Genomic DNA, 24,308 nt, shown 5'->3' with positions numbered 1-24,308 from the left:
CGTAGCATCCGATGACCCCTGTGAGTACTCCTCTCTGTGCTAATCACAACAGGCTTGGCCAGCTGACCAATCAGAGCAGAGTAGGCTTAGGGAAGGGAGAGGTTTACAGACATTATCAGAACTGATCGAATAAATCGTTTCGAAATCATTGACTCTGTATAAATGAATACTCTGAGAAAATTACAATGTTTTCTGACCTTAGATGCATTTAATATTATTAATTGCCCAGGTTATTATTGTAGGGGACTCCAACACATTATTAGGACACAGACACAAACACAAACACATCAGTTCACTTCAGAAGACCTTTATCAACCACCCGGAGCTGCGTGGAGCACTTTTTATGATGGATGAATGCACAATCAACATCCATTCACTGCCATTATAAAGCTTGGAATAGCCAGGACATTTTTAAACATGAAAGAAGAAAGTCATATGAACCTAGGATGGCGTGAGGGTAAGTAAATCAAATGGTAATTTTCATTTTAGGGTGAATTATCCCTTTAACTGTAGGATGCAGGGGTTGTTTTCATGGTAAAAATCAAATTAAGCTGTATAGTTTCAGGACTGATTTTGTTTTTTGTTTTTTAAAAATCAGTGAAAACCAGTTCTCAGAGTACTAAGTATGTACTGAGTGTGTGAGAGCGACTGGATGCATGTGTGAATGGTGGATTTGCAGTGGTACTTGCAAGCATCTGCCTGTGGACCACCACACTGCACAGCTGTGACCAGACCATCCGTCCGTCCCCAGAGAGACACATCCCATGGGCTTGCTTACACCATTTATGCACATACACAGACACACACACACATTTTGTCTGTGCATCAGTGGCTCCTTCTTTGCTGTCCAGGAATTACACAGGATTTAATGTAATTAGAGGACTGACAAGGGCAAACTTTACGCTTATTACTCAGCGCTCGCCCCTGGAGAAAGACAGCATTCACATGGCATTCGGCCAATCTCTAAAGACAAAACCCAAATCCTCTCATTTCATTTAACTTTCAGTATGGTTACAGTTAGAAAACATACATTGAGTGTCGAATTAAAATACGTGTGTTATATTGTCCATTTACTTGCATACAATTTCATTATGAAAATGCACACAGTGCATTTTACACTAGTATACAGTTTATAGTCTACAAAGACTAAAATACAGAAAGCACACTTATCAGATTTCCTCAGACGAATATCATGCATTCAGACACGCTCATAGACAAGCCACACTCAAAATAACTGTGTGGGAGGGTCGAGGTCTGACGTTCATCAGTTTAGTTTCAACCAGAAGCCAGACTCAAGCTGTGTCCATTTTTCCCACAGCGTTTTGGAGGGCAGTGAGAGAAATCAGCTTGGAAACGTCCCCACACCCATTTCTCCTCTTCTGGCGTCCAATCAGTCCCTTTTCTCATTGCCCTCAGCAGCAGAAACAATCGCTGGACGTTCGTTTTGCAGTTATGGTACAACCCGAAACACCAATTCAACACTTTTTGGGACATTTGCAAATTTAGTCTGCCGGATAATCAAAGAAACGAATGCCACCTCTAAAAACAGCTGCGGAATGTGTCGGATGAGCAAGTCCATGTGTACCGTTACTAAAATTAAGGCACTGGTGCATTTTGTACTTTTCTACCCGAAAATAAAGCACCTGTCAAACACAACACAACTTAAGTAATCTCCATCAATAAAATATGTCACTTAGCAAAAACACTGCCATGATTCTAGGATTACACCTTTAAAATAATCCATAATACATAAATTATGCTTGGAAACCCATTCATATTTAAACGTACTAGAGCTTTTAAAGAACACTGTTAAAAGCAGAGATTTACTTTAAAGAAAGTCGGCTAATATGTGTGAAGGCAACATGAAATTGCATTCACAAGCCATTTACTTTTGTAATATGACACATCTGAGTGAAACAGGATATTCATTGAGAAAAAAGTAGGTTGTGCCTTCATTTTATCCATCAGATATTGACTGGATCACTTTTGAGGAGGCTTTTTGACTGGGACGTGGAGGCTGAAGGACAAGTTCACTCACACAAGCATTCTTAATGCATCTTAATAGTAACGTTTCTTTTGTACATTTCAAATAAAAGAGTGGTTTCTGAGCTTGAAGCGAACCTGGTTGCCTGACCTGCCTACTTTGACAGCAAATAGCATGTTATTGTGCTTAAAAACCTGTTCGGCATCATACTGCATGGTGACCTGAGTCCTTGAGATGTGACCGTCTAGGTCAACGTGCAGCAGAAGACAATAAGACTAGAATAACTGCTGGCTATGAGTGTGACTCACTAAAAGGTCAGCAATTAGAGCCCTGTTTCACAGTCCAACAACAAACATCAACTATTAGTTAAATAACAAAAAGCGACGTTTTAGTAAAGTAATACATCAGCCGAAATACATTAAATTACACAGCACTTCAACCTACAAGACTCATCATTTAGACACATGACCTCCTGACCTCTGTGAAGGACAGGGTATTTGTTTATCAGCATGCAGAACCGAAAAACACGGGTGGCAGAAGTTTGAACCCATTGAATCACAACATTAGCTTAAAAAAAAACAAAACACTGTTATTCTTCTTCACTATGTGATAAATGAAGACCTCTGTAGAGATATTAGTTTACACTTTACAGCTGTTAGCGCTCATTTTCTCCACTGTATTTCAGAAAAGAAAGAAAAGCAGTTGCAGGAACCTAGTCGATGTCCACATAGGGCATAAAAGCTGTGTGTCCCCGGACAGAGTAAAATCACAGGAAGATCCAACTGAAGTCTGTTAGGTGTTAAAAAATAAAATCTACAAAAAAGAAAAAAATATCAAAATAAAACAAAAATATTTGAACAATATTTGAAATTGAACAATACCATATTTACAGAAAGTAAAATAATAATAATAATTTAATATATGATGCAATATAATTATACACTATCAGTCAAAAGTTTTTGAACAGTAAGACTCTTCTGCTCACTAGGCCTGCATTTATTTGATCCAAAGTACTGCAAAAACAATTACATTTTGAAAAAAATTTACTGTTTAAAATAACTGTCTTTTATTTGAATATATTTTAAAATGTAATTTATTCCTGTGATTTCAAAGCTGAATTTTTAGTATAATTACTCCAGTCTTCAGTCTCATATGATCCTTCAGAAATCTTTCTAATATTCTGATTTGCTGCTCAAAAACATCTGTTATTATTATTATGTTGAGTAGATTTTTTCAGGTTTCTTTGATGAAGAGAAAGTTCAGAATAACTGTATTTATTCGAAATAGAAATGTTTTGTAACATTATAAATGTCTTTATCAACACTTTTGATTAATTTAAGGGATCCTTGCTAAATAAAAGTATTAATTTCTATAATTTCTTAAATTATACTGACATCAAGCTTTTTAATGGTATAGATCTTATGATATGGCATAAATGATTTTTGGATCTTTCTATTCATCAGAATCCTGACAAAAAAAATGTACTTAACTGTTTTAAATATTCATAATAATAATAATAAATGATTCTTGATTTCTGAAGGATCATGAGACAGGAAAACTGGAGTAATGACTGCTGAAAATTTAGCTTTGATCACAGGAATAAATTACATTTTAAAATATATTCAAATACAAAGCAGTTATTTTTAATAGTAAAAGTATTTCACAATATTACTGAATGCAGGCTATAAATGCAGGCTTGGTGAGCAGAAAAGACTTCTTTAAAATAATTAAAAATTTTACTGTTCAAAAACTTTTGACTGGTAATGTATATTACGTATATGCACTGTGTTAAACTAGTATAATTATTACGATTACTATTAATACTATTAATATAATAGAACAGAATAAAATATCACTAAATCACAGGGAAATACTATTACAGTTGCAATGGATCATTTTTTCTATCAATTAGAAACATGGGAAATTGCAGCAAAATATTGATTCTTCCATGCAAATACTGTTACAGTATCATGAGGTAAAATAGCAGCAGCTTGAAACATCAATTTTATTACTAAATACATAATTTCAACAAATTTCAATCAATTCCTTCTTTTGGCCAATGTTGTTTTACTAGAAAATTGAGATGTATATGTTCAAACACACATATATCCTGTCATCTTAAGACACATCACAGTTTAATTTAATGTGAGCTATTATGGCAATGCTTTTTAGAGAAATCGTAACTCATTGCGACAACACGACAGGATGCTTTACATAAGCTTGGGGCTTTCGGTCTTTTGAGAATAACAGAAATGTATGGCAAGGGCTCAGAGCTCTGCAAGGGTCCCTGCACTCTGTGTGCAAATCTGACAAGATGCATTTGCTCCTCCGTGAGGCGTAAGCTCCAGTGATATCTGTACGCATGACACCAGGGTGGTAGCATGAGCTGGGCTCAAAGAGGTCAAGAGTATCACTTCAGTGGAGTCAAACCCCCTCATGAAGAGAAAGAGCTTTCTACATACAAAAAAATAAGGCCTCTCAATCTTGCCTGTTAGAAAGATAACAGATAAAATCCTTTGTAGATGGCATGGGCATTAAATAAAAAAACATAACATGAGATCTAGTCGCAAAGCTTTAAAATAAGCACTAAATGCTTTGTCTGGGGTCTTTTTTGCTGTTTCCCTTTGCTAAAACTCTATGAGAGGCACCAGAGCGATAGGGAACATGGCGATTGAGTTTGGAGCAAATTAAATTCTCTAAATGTAAAGTATTGAACCACATTATCAATTACATACCACAAAAGAGAAGAAAAAACATTTCCATAAATGAAAAACTGCGTCTGCAGACCTGAAAGATATATCAGTATGCAGGTAAATAAGCACTACAATGACAAGAGTTGAGGCCTTTTCAAAATAATTGCACAATGAAAGTACATCAATGCTTTTTCCATTTCTATTTGTGCCTCACTCACTATTTTAGCGGAAGAAAACTACTCGAGGCAAACAATATCATTTACCGCAGATGAAAGTGGACCCCTACAAAAACGATGGGCATCCCTGCTGTCGGAATGATCTAAGACCAAACCGTGACCTTTAGCACAGCTAATGATCTCCAGTCCACTGAAGATACTGAGGGGGTCCTTCGCAGTGCAAATGTTACGTGGGCTTCTCTCTTTAATTTCTCTCCAGATCTTTCAAGTGGATCTGTGAAAGGCTAAGCGCTGTGGGCACGGCCGGCAGCACCCAGGCGCAGGCGAACGGATGGGTTTTGCCTGCCTGGGGATGCGTTGAGAGGGGATAAAGGGATAAAGAGCCTCTGCTCTGGGACTGATTACTTACATCTGCCCTGTTAAATCCTTGCATGCATACGCACAGCTACTACTGTTTGCTTTGTTTACTGTTTGCGAGTGTCGTGTCAGTGCGTGTGTGTACAAACAGGTTTGGCGTTACTTGCGAGGACCAAATGTTTAAAGACAATGCTGGAAATACAATGAAACATGACATACACATCTTATGAGGACATCTCAAGAGGTCATCGGTATTTGAGATGTTCGTAAATTAGTCATATAATTTTTCTCTTTAATTCTCGATACCAACAGTTTTATGTTAGCGTTAGTAACAACAAATATAATAAAAACTCTCACAGATCATGTTTCTATCTCATTGGTGACCCTGGACCACAAAACCAGTCATAAGTGTAAATTATGATCTATACATCATATGAAACCTGAATAAATTTGCTTTCTGTTGATGTATGGTTTGTTAGGAAAGGAAAATATTTGGCCGAGACACAACTATTTGAAAATCTGGAATCTGAGGGTGCAAAAAAAAAAATCAAAATATTGAGAAAATCACCTTTAAACTTGTCCAAATGAAGTTCATAGCAATGCATATTATTAATCAAAAATTACATTTTGATAAATTTACATTAGGAAATGTACAAAATATCTTTATGGAACATGATCTTTACTTAGTATCCTAATGATTTTTGGCATAAAAGAAAAATGTGACCCATCCAGTGTGTTTTTGGCTATTGCTAGAAATAACAAGACTGGTTTTGTGGTCCAGGTTCACATTTTAGATCTTATTTTGACATAAAGTGGTTTTGTCTACACTGTAAAAAAAACTATTTGTTGATTCAACTTAAAATAATTTGTTACCCGGCTGCCTTAAAATTTGAAGTTCAGCCAACTCAAAAAAAAGTTTAGTCAACTTGAAATGTTAAGTTGTACTAAGTGACAACTTAGATATTTGAGTTCATTCAACTTAAAATTTGAAGCTGGCTGGGTAACAAGCCCAGCTTTTAAGTTTAACAAACCAAATTGTTTGTTTAGTCAATTCAAATATCTAAGTTTTCACTTAGTACAACTTAACATTTCAAGCTGACTAAACTTATTTGAGTTGACTGAACTTAAAATTTGCAGGGTAAGTCTGCGGGGTAACAAATTATTTTAAGTTGACTCAACAAATTGTGTTTTTTTATAGTGTAAATGTAGAGTTGTTTACTTACTTTTTTAAATTAGTCTTCCTATTAACAAGATTATATTGTTAATTCAGACTGACAAGTGGTGGGATTTATCGCATTAACCGATCACAGCCGATCATAACCAGTCATATCCAATCATATTGCAACAATTTGTTGAGTCAACTTAAAATAATTTGTAACCTGGCTGCCTTAAAATTTTAAGTTCAGTCAACTCAAAACAAGTTTATTCAACTTGAAATGATAAATTATACTAAGTGACAACTTAGATATTTGAGTTGAATGAACTTAAAATTTTAAGGCAGCTGGGTTACTTACCCATCACTTAGTACAACTTAACATTTTAAGTTGAATAATCTTATTTTAGTTGACTGAACTTAAAATTTTAAGGCAGCAGGGTAACAAATTATTTTAAGCTGACTCAACAAATTGTGTTTTTTATTTTTTACAGTGCTCCTCTCATGTGACTCAATAGGCTCAGTAACTTTACCTGCTGGTGTTGCAGTTGGACAATATTTCTTTAGAAAAACAAGTGATTTATACACTTCTTAATGTTAGATTTTATAATATGTGCATTACTTATTTTTGTACTATTTTTTTCTCATCCAACATTTTGAGGAGGCACTGCCTTGCGAAAGCATTCAAACCCCATCATTTTTTTTCACGTTTTATGTTGCAATCTCACGTTAAACTGCTTTAAATAATTTTTTCCCACATCAATCTACACTCCATATATACACTGTAACTTTTCTGTTATTTGTGACAACTGCAAATTTATTAAAATTAAAAAACTGAAATGGGGTTTGAATACTTTCACTAGGCACTGTATGTATGTATGTATATATACGTGTATTTGCAATTAAACATTTAATTTAAACATTTAAACATAAACATTCAACTTTATACCAAGCACCTGGTTTTACAAAATTTAGCATGATGTTTATGTATGATGTCATGCATCATTGGTTATCGCTTTATATGTTATATCTACAGATGCCTGATGTAAAATCTGTTCATATTGCTGCTGTAAAAAAAAAAAATAGCTGCCAAGTGCCAACTACTGACATATTCAGCTTATGACTGTGACAAAAAGTGTAGAGGAATATTACTCAAAAGCATTTCAGATGCATGAGTGCATCCCTGCCCAAACAGAAGCAAAGGCAGCAACAGTGTGTGTTTGTAAGAAGAAACAGTTTTGTTTAACAAAACGCCGGTAAATCAATACGACAATCAATGCACAATGGATTGCCAAGGCACCACCGGACATCAGGGGTCATGGATCTTCATGCTCATCTCAAACACTTCAACTTAAAGCATGTATAGCACACGTAGCGGCAGTCTGTTTTAATCTAGCAAGATCTAGCTTCCACAGATATTTTAACGCCTTGGTAATTTACACTTTGGTAATTACGCAAACATCTAGCTACCCATTTTCCCGCGCTTTCTCATTTCCCTGTTGTCACACATATGAAAGTATGGTGATAAATACCGATTGATTAGCTTCTCGTCTCCCCAGGTTATCACACTACCGCAAATAGTACATGGTGAGAGGCCAAAAAGTGCCTTGTGCATGAAGGAGTAATTTTCACATTTTCTCAGTCGTTACTGTTTAAAAAATAAGCCATAAGAGCCTGAAATTGAATATACACTTTGTTAAAAAAAAAAATCACCTGTGGGGCTACACTTTTCCTACAGTGTTATTTATTGGGTCGCACCTTTGTAAGTCAATTAACAAGTCAGTCGCTTAGATTTATTAAGCTTTTCATTAACTAAGCCCAAATTTCAATATATGTGACCCTGGACCACAAAACCAGTCGTAAGTAGCACAGGTATATTTGTAGCAATAGCCAACAATTCACTGTATGAGTCAAAATGATTGATTTTTCTTTTATGCCAAAAATCATTAGGATATGAAGTGAACATCAAGATATTTTGTACATTTTCTACCATAAATATATCAAAACGTAATTTTTGATTAGTAATATACATTTCTAAGAACTTCATTTGAACAACTTTAAAGGTGATTTTCTCAATATTTTGATTTTTTTTGCACCCTCAGATTTCAGATTTTCAAATAGTTGTATCTTGGCCAAATATCGTCCTATCCCCACAAACCCTACGTCAATGGAAAGCTTATTTATTCAGCTTTCAGATTTCTAAATTTCAAAAAATTTACACTTATGACTGGTTTTGTGATTCAGGGTTACATATGTTATCAATGCTGCAAACTATGAACTATCGTGCCATATTAAATTATCTGTGCTGTAGGTTGGACATTGATATGAGTTTGTCAAAGACAATGAATAACAAAGGGTTAACTTCATCAAATTCAACAAATTCATTCCATCTGGAATTACTGAGACCTAAAATTAGTATGAAGTACTCAAAATGTGTATTTATCCTCAAAGACTTTGGGTCATATAGAGAAAAAAAGACACGTAAAATAATTACTGCCATCTTCAGGTGTAAAGAAAACCAACACTACCCTGCTGGAAGAAAAAAAAAACATCTTAAACCAGTCTTATTTACACTGCTGGTTTTAGTTGGTCTCTCCAGGACTGTGTTCTTGCTGCTGGGCACTTTTCAATTGGTCAGGCTGGGAGACCAGCTGAAACCGGCTAAGACCTGTAAACGTAAGACCTAAATTTCAGGCTGGTTTAAGCTGTTTTTCAGCAACTGACCCCTAATATTATAGCAAGGAAATGATTACAGCTGTTTCACAGACCGGTTTATATGAACTAACAGGCTTGTGTATCAGCTTACAGCTGAATTGCGAAAAGATGCAGAACTCATACTTGCACAAACCACTGACAAAATAAGGATTAATGCTGACCCTTTCATGCAAATAAGCAAGACAAGTGATTTTCTGTAGGTGACTGATGTGACAAAACATGCAGCACTTACGACTGTGCTGCATGTTCATCAAGATTGTGCAACACCTGTGTACACTTGACTAGCACAAACTTGCTGGGTTTGCCTCCTCCAAACATCTGATAGGACACAATCGCTCGACACTGCACAAACCCCAGAAAAATCGCGTTTTCCACATGAGCGCACGCCGAACGCACACACTGCCCGCAGTTTAGCCCCGCAACATGCACGGAGACGTTAACGCACGCATTTACCTCCGTGTCGTAGATTTTGGTGATGAGCGAGAAGGAGTACTGCCTGGACTCGCGGATGTGCTGGATGGCCAGCTGAACGGCCGGCTCGATGCCTTGACTGATGCTGCTCATCAGCGCTGATTCATTCATCGGCATCAGGACCATGATGGGCAACTTCTCACCATCCCTCGTGTACCAGTTGTTGTCCAGGCCGTGCCTTGTGTAATCGTTGCAAACCTTCGCCAGTGCAGGTTGAAATCCCAAGACGGACAGGAGTAGGCATCCCGACAGAAAGATCATGTCACATCTGCAGTCCCTCCGGGACGGAGCCATGCTACCGAACAACTGAGATCCACCTTCTCACTGTCCTGGCATCGCAGTCTTCAGGTTCCTCTTGGATGCTGCGATCAGTCAAAGAGAAATGACATGACATGCAATCTTGCGCACTCGATCTCGAGAGTAGAAACGATGCGTAAAACCAGAGGGTGTCCAGTCACAGAGGTTATAAACTAAGCTGCTTCTCCTCTTACGGGTCCTTATCAAATCTTGTCCGATCCAATTCCTCCTTTCACCTCCAATCCACCACCGAATGCGCACATCACAATCCACCGCCTGTGCGTTACGCAGAGGTGCGCGCTCTCTGATTTGAGTCAGCCGCTACTGCGAATGCAAATGTAACAGCCGAATATATTCCAAGCAGTTGAGGAGTTGCATCCCCGTGTGAAAAGCGCATAGGTGAGGCGGTGGTATGTAAAAGCAATCCGAGTGAGGATATCCGTGCGACTCCGATGCTGCTGCTTCGGCGGATGCGCTTCACTTCTTTCGCGCGCTGGCCGCGCTGTGCATGTATGCGTGCGCGCGTGTGTGAGCGCGCGCGACACAGGCAGAAAACATTCTTCACAGCGAGAGATGTGCTTCGAAAAAACAACCGACCGACAGACCGACAAGGGAGCTGTTCACTCGTAACGCGTTCAATAACCTACATACTGTCTCCTCTGAGGAAATCCATGAGGTAAATTGCCCACCTGAGCCCAATAGACTACGTTTTAAAATATGTATTCAGAACGTAAATATAACGAGCGGCGTCGAGTGTTATAAAAGCTAGTTAGCTTTTTTAAAAGCTAGATTCAGTCGTGAGTAAGGACTTTCCATTCTACGATTAAGTCAAATCATACTGCACATTGTTTTTTGGGGGGTTTTTTTGCCATCGACATACAACATTACAGCAAAATAAACACTGCCATCTAGCTATAACAGCCCTGTATGTGGATAAAGTTCACTTTTCTCTCAAGTTATTGCGCATCATTTCTAATTAATGCGCCATTCAGACGTATAGAGATTTAACTAGATCTGTTTTGATATGAAAATAATAACAGGCAACAAATTTCACAACAGTTTAGCAGTAATAATATGCTTCTCACCGGAAGTCACCTCTGACTGAAGACACTCGAAATGGTGCTTGTATTAACATATATTAATATTATAATTTTCAACAATATCTAAATGTGACCCTGGGCCACAAAACCAGTCATAAGGGTATTTTTTAATTGTATCTGAAAGCTGATAATAAGCTTTCCATTGATGTATGGTTTGTTAGGACAGGACAATATTTGGCTGAAATACAACTGTTTGAAAATTTGAAATCTGAAGGTGCAAAAAAATCTAAATGTTGAGAAAATTGGCCTTAAAGTGTCTAAATGAAGTTTTGATATATTTACAGTAGGAAATTTACAAAATATCTTCATGGAACAAGATCTTTACTTAATATCCTAATGATTTTTTTAGAAAGTTTAGTGTATTTTTGGCTATTGCTGCAAATATACTGGTGCTACTTGCAACTGATTTTGTGGTCCAGGGTCACAAATATGTTTTACACAGCAGTGGCAAAGCTAAATTTGCAGTAGCCATAACTCCAGTCTTCACTGTCATATGATCTTAAATCATTCTAATATGCTGGTAATATGCTACCCCCCCATTAACATTTATTATCAATGTTGAAAACAGTTGTGCTGCTTAATATTTTTGTGGAAACCATGCTAAAATTTTTCAGGATTCTTTGGTGAATAGAAAGAACAACATTTACAGTATTTGAAACTTACTGACTTACTGACCCCAAACTTTTGACGGCAACTATTGTGGCATATATATAGTATATTGTCAAATATATTTTGTGAGATAGAATGAACATATGTTGTTAAGCATTGATAGACCGATAGATTCACTGCGTCATGGTAGAGGCCTGACACCATTAACCAAGTATAATACCAATAATAAGAGCACTTATAAATAAGAGTACCATACTAATACAGTAAATCATAAAAACAGTGCAGCAGAGAAGTGCTCTATCAGCGTATTGGTAAACTGAGGGCTCTTATCTTACTGGTTCGATCACTATACGGAGACTCTATACATAGCCTTGCTGACGTCTCTTACCACTGTCTGTGAATTGCTTTCTGTTGTGTGATTTCCAGATGAAGAAATAGGTCAAGTTGTTGTCCCATCTGCTTGCTTTATGCAAGACACCTCCCTCCTTTCTGCTAGAGAATATGATAAGAATCAGGCACGAATGTGGTGGATTAAAATACAGGGACGCTCAGAATAGAAAGCGGAAAGATGAAGTCAAACGATTATAGAAATTTAGTCAGTATTGGTCTTTAAAATCAAATCATTCAAAATTGAATTTGATTAATTTACAATTTTACGTTTCATTCATTAGCTGTGAGCTGATATATATGAACTCAAGACATTCACTTACACATCTGTGCATTTTACAAATAATTTAGATTGCAATATAATATTTAATCTCCAAAATAAAGTTATGCAAGTCGGTAAGATTGCTAAATAAAATATAAAAAAAAATACAGACTAATACTGTGTAATATTATTGCAACTGCATATATTCGTTTCTATTTAAATACACATAAGATTGCAAAATACACATAAAATACATATATTTTATGTAAAATAAATATGCAAGAAAATACAGTAAAAGTATAACATTGTGAAATATTATTACAACTGCACATATTTGTTTTCTATTTGAATATTATATGTGCTAATTTATTTCAGCGATGGCAAAGCTAAATTTGCAGCAGCCATAACTCCAGTCTTCAGTATCACATGATTTTTAAGAAATCATTCTAATATGCTGATTTTTTTTTTTTTCTATTAACATTTATTATTATCAATGTTGAAAACAGTTGTGATGCTTAATATTTTTGTGGAAACAATGCTACAATTTTTCATAATTCTTTGTTGAATAGAAAGAACACCATTTACAGTATTTAAAATTGAAATTAGTTTAACATTTTTTACTTGAAAAAAGTATGAATTTCTTTAAAAAATAAAAAATGAAATTGTACCGACCCCAAACTTTTCACAAATATTGTGAGATAACTACAGTATACTGTCAAAAATATGTTGGTATGATAAAATATGATAAAATGAATGTATATTTTTGCCAGTAGTCAGCATATATTGTATAGATGGAAAACAATACAGACCCACAATTATTCCTTTGTTATATCAACTTATACACTAAATTAGTACATCAGAATATGTATATTTATGGTGAAATATCTCAAAGAACCTGGGTGAATTAATGCCCTGAAGATCCTGTGAAGTCCACACTTGATGCAGGTGAACACACAGCTATCTGCCGACTTGCCACACACACTCACAGCCCTGTCTGACATGTCTCCACTTAATAGAGATTAATGGGACAGCCTGAGGACATTCTTCAGTGCAGCACTGACAATGCATTCCTGCTGGATGCATCCTGAATTTTGAATGTCATATATTCAAAACAGTGGGAATGAAAAATGAAGCCTCATGAAGTAGCCATGCAAAGATCTAGTTATTTATTAAGGAAATGGTATTATAAAATGTTATCAAATGTAAGTCATTTCAACAAATATTAATTAAAACGTGATTTAGAGCATGTCACCCCTACAGAATTATAAAAAAGGTAAAGTTTGTTATAGAAATTATATAATAATTATATATATAATAAAAGTTTGGGGTCAGTGTTTAATTAAGAGGATCGTTCACCCCAAAATGACAATTCTGTCATTAATTACTCAATCTCATGTCGTTCAAAACCTGTAAGACCTTTGTTCATCTTTGCAACACAAATTAAGATATTTTTGATGAAATCTGAGAGCTTTCTGACCTGCATCATAGTACTCTTGTGAATGCATGTCGAAGACTGAAATGGAAGAGATAAAATAGTTAAATAAAGTCGTTATTTTTGTTTTCTTTGTGCACAGTTGAATCACTGATGTCACATGGACTATTTTAACAATGTCCTTACTACTTTTCTGGGCCTTGAACATTTCAGTTGCATTACTGTCTATGCAGGGTCAGAAAGCTCTCGGATTTCAAAAAAAAATATCTTCATTTGCGTTCCAAAAGTCTTACAGGTTTGGAACAACATAAGGGTGAGTAATTAATGACAGAATTTACATTTTTTGGTGAACTATCTCTTTAATACTTTTATTCTACGATGCATTTAATTGATCAAAACAGTAAAGGCATTTATAATGTTACAAAAGATTTTTTGAACTTTCCACTCATTAATGGGTCCTGCAAAAAATATATTTTTTTCCACACATTGTAAAACATCACAACTGTTTGCAGCATTGATAATAATAAGAAATGTTTCTTAAGCAGCAAATCAGCATATTACAATAATTTCTGAAGGATCATGTGACACTGAAGACTGGAGTGATGATGCTCAAAATTTAGCTTTGCCATCACAGAAATAAATTATGTTTAAAATATATTTAAATACAAACAGCTTTTGTAATAATATTTCACAGTATTACTATTTTACATTTTTGAATTTAAAAAATCAGCACTGGTTAACAGAAGAGGCTTCTGTCAAAAACAACCTAGATCTTATGAACGATACGTATTCTTGTTACACACTGACTTCTTGAAGTTTGTGTATAGGAACAAACCAACAATATGCCCCTTTATAGCACTGTAATTCTTCTCAAGTGTCACCTGAGCATTGTCATTCTGGGTGAAAAACAGAAATTTTGCTTGTAAGAGGAGAACTGGCAAAGTCAGGGCAGCTGAGCACAAGCTCAAATTTCAATGGTCGTGCTCTGGTGAATACTCTATGAGTTGCTGAAGTTATTCTGAAGGCCTCATACCTTTTCTCTCTGATTCCACCGGTAAGACAGCTTCCGTCTCTGGGGAAGGTCCCTCAAGTCTCTCACCAAAATTGAAAATGAAATTGCAGTGATTAACTTCTCCGGTCTCAGAGCTTTCAGCCCTTTTTGAGCTCTGAGACTGCAGCTTTTGCGCTTCCAGAGCAGACCTGTGCCCAAAGGAGAAGGTGTTTTCAGGAGAACAAATAACATACACTTTTAGGAACACTTTATTAGAGAGCAGAATATGAAGAATGTTGACCTTGAAGAATACCAGCACAAGTCTAATCACAGTATAAACAGCTTCTTGAGTCTTAAGAGTGCTCTATTGAAAAAGGAGCCGTGCGCTGTGATGTATTTCCGCCGGCGAAAAGGTGCAATTGTTCTTATTTGTTTCTGGCACGCATATGTAGTAGGGAAGGTTTCAGGGCTGTTGAAGAATTGCTTCTGCTTTGTGAGTCAGAAGTCCCAGTTTTGCGAATCCCATGCATAACAACTAGATTCGGTGTGATTGATTCTCAACCCGTTTACAGCAGGCTGTGTAAAACACATACTCCGTGTGGAGGTAGGCTGAATAGATTTTGTCAATAGATTTAGGATATACTATGTGTATTATAGATCCATTGCATAGACCAAGCACAGACCTTTACTCTGGTTGTCTCAGGCAAACATTTTGGAAATTACATGTGGTGCACGGACTTGACTATTGACTATTTTTCAATCAGAAATCATGTGTCTAAACTGTGATGGACTAACCCTAGAAAAATGACACTTCCTGACCTTCTTTGCGGTTTCATTTATCCTACTCCGAGACTCTTTTCCTACTGTTCTCCAGATTATATACAGATTAAGGATTAAATTGTTAGAAAGACGAGAGAGGTGCCTACATCTCAGCATTGAGATTTAGACAAATTCTTTTAGACCACTCTGCATTTGTAGCCACAATTTAAAGGCAACAATTTCCTAGCATGTTAATAATCCAAGATTCACTGCTGAAAAATGTCATCCCTATGTCATCCAACATGTTCATGTCTTTCTTTCATCATCTGAAAAGAAATTAAAGTTTTTGAGGACAACATTCCAGGATAGTGTGGGAGCCAATGGGTTGAAGGTCCAAACTGCAGTTTCAATGCAGCTTTAAAGGGCTCTACACGGTCCCAGACGAGAAATAAGGGTCTTATCTAGCGAAACGATCGGTCATTTTCTAAAAAATTTTTTAAAAATTACATACTTTTTAACCACAAATGCTCATCTTGCACTAGCTCGAATTCATGCATTACGTAATCACGTTGGAAGATCACGCACTACATAGGCAGAAGTACCAGTGTTTACAAAGCGAACGTGCAAAGAAAGTTAAATGCCTTTTACAAAAAAAGGTGAAACAACGATGTTGGACGATTTTGAAGTTGAAGTTGGAAGAGAAAATGAGATGAGTTTTTTGCCTTACCCTACATTTTTGAACCAAAGTACACAGACAAAGAACTAACCACACGTGACCTTTCCAACGTGATTATGTAATGTGTCGAGCTAAGGGTCGAGCTAGCGCAAGATGAGCATTTCTGGTTAAACAATCTATACATTTTACATTTTTTTAGAAAATGACCTATGGTTTCGCTAGACAATTTCGTCTAGGATCTTTGAAGCTGCATTGAAACTGCAATTTGGACCTTCACCCCGTTGATCGCCATTGAAGTCCACTAAATGGAGAAAAACTCTTGGAATGTTTCCCTCAAAAACCTTAATTTCTTTTTGTCTGAAGAAAGAAAAACATGAACATCTTGGATGACATGTGGGTGAGTAAATTATCAGGATTTTTTTTATTCTGGAAGTGAACTAATGCTTTAATAAATCATTTTAATATGCTGAGTTATTGCTGATGGATTGACAGATAGATGTAGATGAACTCTGAAGAGTTTTTTTTTTTTCAGGATTCTTTGTTGAACAGATGTTATACATTTTACTTTACTTAGAAATATATCTATTTTGTAATTTATAAATTGTAGTAGAACACAATTTACAACACAGTTGTAAATCATATTTTAAAACACATGGCGATGTGAGTGTCAGCACGGTCTGTATATCATCCTCTTTGGCTCTTCTGTCAAGCAAAATAAAAGCTCTCAAATTTCTGGCCCCACCTTCGTCTTGTCGGCAGGAGATTGACTACCTCCTGAGGCCTGCTTCCCCACTGACTGTACAGCAACAACCCCCAACAAACACCGTGATCAATATGGTTAAGTGTCTGTGGAGAGTTCCAGTAGAGTCCAGCTCACTGTCACATCCATCACCTGCAAGGTTCAACATCAGTAAGAAACTTCCACTCTTCCACTGCGCTCAGACAGATGCTTGGCTGTCCTTAATGTGAGCAATATCCTGTCCAAACATGAGACTTCAGGTTGAGGCTGATGAATTTGCAGACAACTCATTTTCCCAGCAACTCATGCACAGAGGGAGCCAGAGAAGGTTGTAAATGCGTCTCAGTGCTGTTTCAGCATACTGAGCCTTCGACCTGTATGTGTTTGGGCAAACAGATGCTCTGTTCATTAGTGAATGTGCTGAAGGCTCGCCCTGTTTCGTGCTGCCTAAAATAGAAGAGAACAACACTCATTTCTCTGCCAACACTACCATTCTGCTGTTTATAGATATATTCTGTTTATAGATATACTATCTTACTTGTTCTCACCAGAGGCACGTTCTGACCAGAGGCATAACATTTATAGAAAAACATAAATAAACAGAACAAAAATTGCTCACGCTCATGTCGTTCCAAACCTATAAGACCTGTGTTTATCTTCAGAACACAAAGGCATTTTCAAGGAAATCTGAGAGCTTTCTGAGCCTGCATAGACAGCAATGCAACTGACACGTTCAAGGCCCAGAAAGGTAGTATGCACATCAATAAAATAGTCCATGTGACAAAAGTGGTTCAACCTTAATTTTATGAGGCTATGAAAATTCTTTTTGTGCACAAAGGAAACAAAATAAGGACTTTATTAAACGGTTTCTTCTTTCGACAGTATAACGACGCATGCGTTACAGCTGACACATAAGGAATTGTTGAATAAAGTTATTTTTGTTTTCTTTGCACACAAAAAGTATTCTCGTAGCTGCAAAATAAGGTTGAACCCCTGATGTCACCTGGACTATTTTAACAATGTCCTTACTACCTCTGGGCATTGCTGTCTGTGCAGGGTCAGAAAGCTTTTAGCAAAAATATCCTAATTTCTATTTCGAAGACTAACAAAGGTCTTATGGGTTTGGAATGGCATGAGGGTGAGTAATTAATGACAGAAGTTTCATTTTTGGGAGAACTATCACTTTAATGGTGGTTGGCAAACCAAAATAAAAGGTGCTCTTTTGCCACCTACTGGTTTGGAGTGTGAAGCGCTAGCTAGTGAGCAGGACAGCAGTAGAGTGGTGGAACTATGACGTCACTTTGTAGGTAAAAACCCAGAGGCGAGTTAGCATTTTAGCACTTCCGGTTCCGGTCCCAAGGTCAATGGGTTTTTTGAATGGGAACTTAACTAAATCCCCTAAAATAAGGTCCGTGGGTCACACAAGCTCAAGATACTTTAACGATTTATTCTACAACATAAAACGCACCAGTTACAAGATGCTCGTTTAATCGCTTCCCTTCTGATACAGAGACTCTGGGTTTGTACCATGCAAACACCACCGGATTAGTCACGGTGAAAGTGAAACTTTAATGATGCATGGTGCTTAAAGCCACGTTAAAATTTAATGTTTACGGCCATGTGAAACTGTTAGAAAGCATATAGATTGAGGATTTTTTAGAAGCAAGGATATACACTAAAATAAGTTTCATTTTACCACATCCAAAAACTCGCTCACTCTGCGGCCTACAAAGTGACGTCATAGTTTCCCCACTCTATAGAGTGAGGATGTGTTTTTTTAGGCCAACCCAGAAGTTTGTGTAACCCTGGTTCTCTCAACAAAACCCCAGCAGGATTTTTCCACTGCCTTTTGGATTGTTGCAAAAAATAAGCTCTGTGACCAAAAGTTTATGATTCTTACTAGGGATGTAATGATATCAAAATCTCACGATACGATAATGTCGCAATATGATATTTAAAAAAATATTGATATTTTATATTTAAAAAAAAAAGAAAAGCTTATATATTTGAAGTTAAATTATTCTATCTAATGCACTTAGAGTGTTCAAAATTAAGAGCTCCAACCCATGTTCTTAACTAAGAAAACTTAAGTCACTTGTACCTGAACTTTATAGGGTCTAAATTAGTCTAAATTACATTAACACTGGTGTTTTAGGATGCCAAATAAATTAGAATATAATAATAACAACAACAACAGTAATAACCATATATTTTAAAACAGCTGCACTGCAAAATTAATAAAATAAAGCATAACTGGTGTCCGTCGCGTTTCCAAACGCGCTAAACTCACAGTCTATGCAACAAACAAGTTCACTGCATTCATTCAGTGTGAACAGAGACGTTCTGAGGCTTGCAAAAAACGGATCACGAGCTGATAGCCTCAACAAAACACCATTTTAAAGACCTTTTATGTTAGAATAACAATATAATATCTTAATAATATTGCGATAGTTTTGCTGATAATTTGGTTACATCGCTAATTCTAACATGTTTTGTTTATCATGATCTTCACAAATGAACAATAATTTTACTACTTTTGAAGCCTAAATGTAAGTGAGTTCCGACAACTCTTTCTGTCTCTATTTAAAAACCAAAGTTTGAGTTAAAATAGCTTGCAGGAGCATGATTATAAACACAATGAGGCTGTGAAAGCAGATTAGTGAGTAGATGAGTTTACTTGTTCAGCATGATTATGTTTAATGTCCCAGACAACCTCTGTAGTCCCATTTAGCCACTTGTTAGCAACCGCCTTGTTTTAAAGACAAGTAAAAGCTTTAAAAAAAAAAAAAAAAAAATTCACAAGGAGTATTACTGATCTATTTTATGTTGTAGAATAAAGTGTGAAATTATCTTGAGATTGTGTTAACCACAGACCTTCAGGCATTTAGCCAAAATCCCATTGACTTTAGGACGATGAATCTAGAAGTGCTAAAATGCTTTTTTGCAGGTTTTGGCCTACCAAACTACATCATGCCTTTAGCACTCTATGGGGGCCAGCAAAACTGTGTTGTGCAGTTGTTAAAATATGGTTGCTTTTCACCAAAACTGATTGGAGCACTTGGGAAATTATTATCTTGAGAGCTTTAAAGTATTAAATTTTAGTTTAAAATAAGTGTTCATCTCAGTGATAAAAGACTCTGTGATGTGACCGTAAGACACCTTCGATATGAGTGTAAAAGAGAATTGAGAACTTTGGGGAGATTTTAAGCAATTACCAAACTTGACCTTTCTCTTACACAAAATGTTTATGTCTTTAAATAAATAGTAAATAATGAACCATTCCAGTAAAAGAAATCAGAATATTTCTCACCCTTCGATTTCAAGACTTTTCCAGCCAGCTGAATGATGACAGGTCTGAGCTGGTTGGTTGGGATTCAGATCCAGCCATGACGTGACTGGCTCGAAGGCTCCTGAAATACCCCATGGATGTCACAGGCCTCAAAAGCTTCACATGGCATGTCGGAGTGAGTCGTGTGGTCTTCAGTCACTCACGGTGGCTGTCGGTTCTGGACAATTAACCCTGTATCCATCCAACCCACGCCACATATCTCTGTCAGCCCTCCAGGCATTCAGGTCATCCTCCTTAAATCTCCCTGCTCCAACTACAAACTCCAAAAACCCACTGCAAATCATGGGCTCTGTCTCCAGATCTGCTGTTTGCTCTTTGTATTCAGGCTGGTGTCAGGCTGGTGCTGAGAAAAAAAAAAACTACGATGGCTTGAAACAAAGGAGCTGAAATCCCTTCAGGGCCATGGCCACACCAGCATAGACACCAGATTCATATTGTATGAGCATGAAATTATAATAGTCTGGAATACTGTACTACCCACTGTGACTTGGATCATATTCAAATATCATATCTGTTACTTTTACAGCACATGAATAAAATGTTCAATAAAGAATTTTTTTTAAGAAAAAAAAATTTTTTTAAGAAAAGATTTTTTTTTGACCTTCAACCAAATTGTTTGTTTACTTTACAGCTGTGATGAGCGCCGCCATGATGTCTCCTGGTCACCATAGAAATCCGTGGTAAGACGGGGTGAAAAGATCGTCTGAATTAATTAAACTTTTTCAATACAAATAAATATTTAAAAATGTGATAAGGGGTTACACTGTGGTGTTGTTGGCTGTCACAGTAACGGCAATAAGCTTAAGAAATTCCTGTAAGGTACTATTATACAGTCAAACGAGCAAAAACTGTGTGAAATAATAAAATGAAGTGTTAAAATAATGAGTGCTCTTATCATTTTGTGGAAAAACCCTCCGTTTTCAGTGCAGCTAATCACGAGACGCTTATGTCATCTTCCTACTCATTAATGACAGGTGAGTTTCTGCAAAAAGGCTGTCATGGAGACATTGTAACGTGATGAAAATATGGCGTCATGTGCTTTTTAAAACCATTTTCATAGGTTTAACGGTATATTATCAGCTGGGAAAATACGTTAATTTGACTAGAAACACCAGAGACCGGAAATGTACAGCAAAGTTCCAGATGGACTTCCTCGTTCGGGAAAAAGGTGGATTTTACATTTTAGGTGGTGTCAGTATATCAGTATATGGGCCATTCTACAAAATTGGTGCAAACTGCTGTCCCACAACCAAAAACACATTTTAAAAAGCATTAAAAGTATTAAAATCTTAGATGTTTATTAAGGTTCTTCTATTATCTATTGAAACCCACAATATTTAAATATTGGTAAGTTTAATATATATAACATCGTAATTTGTTGGGTGCTTTCAATTAGGAGGTGGCTGTCATGAACCCTAAATTTCAAAATGATTTTGAAATATTGTTTGTATTTTTTTTTTTCCTTTGTAGTACCTTTTTGTTTCTTTTAAAAAGTGAAGTTCAAAAATATATTTATTTTATTTTTTCTTTGTAAATTATGAAACTTTATGTAAAAAACAAAAAATTAAATGTGTGCCGCATTTTTCATGTCACTACCGAAACTGATTTTAACTAAACCCATACGTTTTTGATCAGGAAATATTCCTGTTTCCCCCTTTCTCATAGCTAAAAGGTGTGAGTAGATCTCATCATTTTGAGGTAAATGTGTTCAGAAGTCTGAAAAATCTGTGTAACTTTAAAGAACGTCACTACCAAATACCATGATAGCACACGTACATCTCGGAGACATCTATTTGATGTCTGCATTTGTATCAGCAAGACATCTGCAAGACGTAGTTTGCTCATCTGCAATACGTCTATTGAACGTTTCCTATCAGATGTCAAATAGATGTCTATTAGATGTCTTTAAGATGTTTATGATTTAGAATGTATGCAAAACTGACATCTTACAGACGTCTGCCAGACGTTTCTACACAGCAGATGCTTTCCAGATCAAGAGATCTTTAACAGACATCTTGCAGACGTATGTGTGCTATCTTGGTACCTTTTTTCTGCAATTAAGCACACCTTTTTGGGAGCTGTTCCATATCATTTAGTTTTTATATGTGTATAGCTGTTCAGAACTGTGCTAGCTTACCATGTGCTGATTAGCATCTTTAAGCTAGCTTCAAAAGTATCTAAAATTGTCACTACCAAAACATTTGGTGAAGTTCGGTATAGTGACATCTTTGTTTTTTGGGTGTTGTTCTGTAGAACAGTCACTACCAAAACATGTCATCATTGTTTCGGTAGTGACAAAACACATAATCCTCATATTTGAGGGAAATAAACTAAATTTTAGTACAATTATGCAATATTTTGTATTTTAGTATGTTTTATTAGTGTTTTAGTATGTGAGTTAAAATTCTGTAATGTGATGTGGTTGCCACCAAAGCATTACAGTAACTACCGAAACATGGGATGTTTTGATAGTTATGATAGTTTTTGGTTCAAAGTATATTCAAACTAATGAATCCTTACCTTTGAAATTAGTATGATCAACTTTTTGCCTCGCAAAGAAAAATTGGATTAAAATACAACAAATCTCATAAATGGTATTTGACATGTTGTTAAAAATGTAATTGTTATGGATTTACCTCTTTGAGTTCAATATAGAGGTCAATATAACCCTTCTAATTAAATTATTATTACTGTGTTTCGGTAGTGACAAATTTGGGGAGAGGACAAAATATTCCGAAACTTTCTGAAAATACAATATGAGAATTAACTGCACTATTACTAGAAATCTGTACCATGGATATTATACAATTTGCATACATACAATTTTTTTTGGAAAAAGACATTTTTTCAAGACGTTTCCAAGTCTGACTTTGGACCAATTTTGTAGAAAGGCTCATATATCCAAACATTTACGTTACAGCTTATATTTAGTTCTGTGCATTAGCACATTATTCTAGCTCCTGAAATTAGTTTCCTTAATTTGCTGCTCTATGGCCAGCTGTGTGGCACTTATACGCAGTTCCCTCTCCAAGGAACATGCGTTTCCTGCACATTAATGAAGTCTTCCACACATGCACCATGGATGTCCTTTCCTTTTACAGTTTGCTCCACGACCAGAAGCATTAATAATGGAATGAGTTGAGTCCAAGGAGAAGGCATGTTTGTTCCAGAAAGGGCGTCTGACTTAAATGGCTGGAATGAAATTTCATAGACAGACAAGGCTAATGACAATTTGAAACACTTAGCAGTATGGATTGGTGATGGAGTGCTGATGTGTTTGCTCTGAGGAGAGTGAAGCAGACCCAGACAGAAAGTGCATTAGGATCTCCTTTTCTGTTGTACATTAATAGAAATACTGGAATACCCCTAATGGCATGCATTATAGATGGAGTAATCAGAAGTGGTGTATTTATATACAGTATATAAAATATATATGCAAAATAATCAAATGAACATCCATAATTGCAAAAGGATTACTTGCCCTGAAATAGAACAAGATTTGTAGAGAAAATCTCCTAAAAACACTGACCCATCCACATAATTTTACTCACTTCCACTCTCTTGTTGCCCACACACAATTCAGCGTTTGCCCGCTGCTGGCGCATTCTTCCTTCTCTCAGCACGCCGCCCCATCATCCCATTAAGAGTCTGAGACACGCATCCAGTGACCAGGTCAATCGATAATGATGCAGACTTCTCTCATTAGGAGAAGGAGCCCAACTGCCAGGCAACCTGCCACTATCCTTCTCACCTCATCACAGATACAGTAATACAGACTGCACCATGCACAAGCCCAGAAGCCTATGGTGAAATGGAAAAACTTGACAGATGGAGTCTAGTATTCACATGGCTTAGATCTGTGAATCACAGAAGTGTGTGGTGGTTGGCACTCCGAGTTATTCGGGAAGAATAAATTATGTAGCTATTTCAAAGCAAGGATATTGAATGCATATTAAAAAAGAAAAAAAAAATTAATAAAGAATGTTTTGGCCCAAGGGAAGCTAGCGGTATAGCTTAGAATGCATATGCAATATAATACATTTTCAATGAATTCTCATTGGAAGCATATTACAGACTTTAGAAAATGGCTGCATTGATTCCAGAGACTCCCTCAAATGGAGACCCCACTTTACCACTTACAGCTTGAATGAAGAAAGC

The 24,308-nt window shown here is 36.4% G+C and overlaps 1 protein-coding gene across 1 annotated transcript in view; it reads right to left on the bottom strand.

The window, feature by feature from the left end:
* The window catches only part of gabbr2 (gamma-aminobutyric acid (GABA) B receptor, 2), a 242,494-nt gene extending 231,838 nt beyond the window's left edge, over positions 1-10,656 (bottom strand). Inside the window, exon 1 of the mRNA XM_051136519.1 lies at positions 9,532-10,656. Within this exon, the coding sequence (XP_050992476.1) occupies positions 9,532-9,843 (312 nt within the window). The 5' untranslated portion in view covers positions 9,844-10,656. The remainder of the gene's footprint in view (positions 1-9,531) is intronic.
* Between the last annotated feature and the right edge of the window lie 13,652 nt (positions 10,657-24,308).

The sequence above is a fragment of the Labeo rohita genome, chromosome 19 (genome assembly GCF_022985175.1).
Source record: "Labeo rohita strain BAU-BD-2019 chromosome 19, IGBB_LRoh.1.0, whole genome shotgun sequence".
NCBI lineage: Eukaryota > Metazoa > Chordata > Actinopteri > Cypriniformes > Cyprinidae > Labeo > Labeo rohita.
The sequence above is the reverse complement of the archived record's forward strand: the minus strand, read 5'-3'. Positions and strand labels throughout refer to the sequence as shown.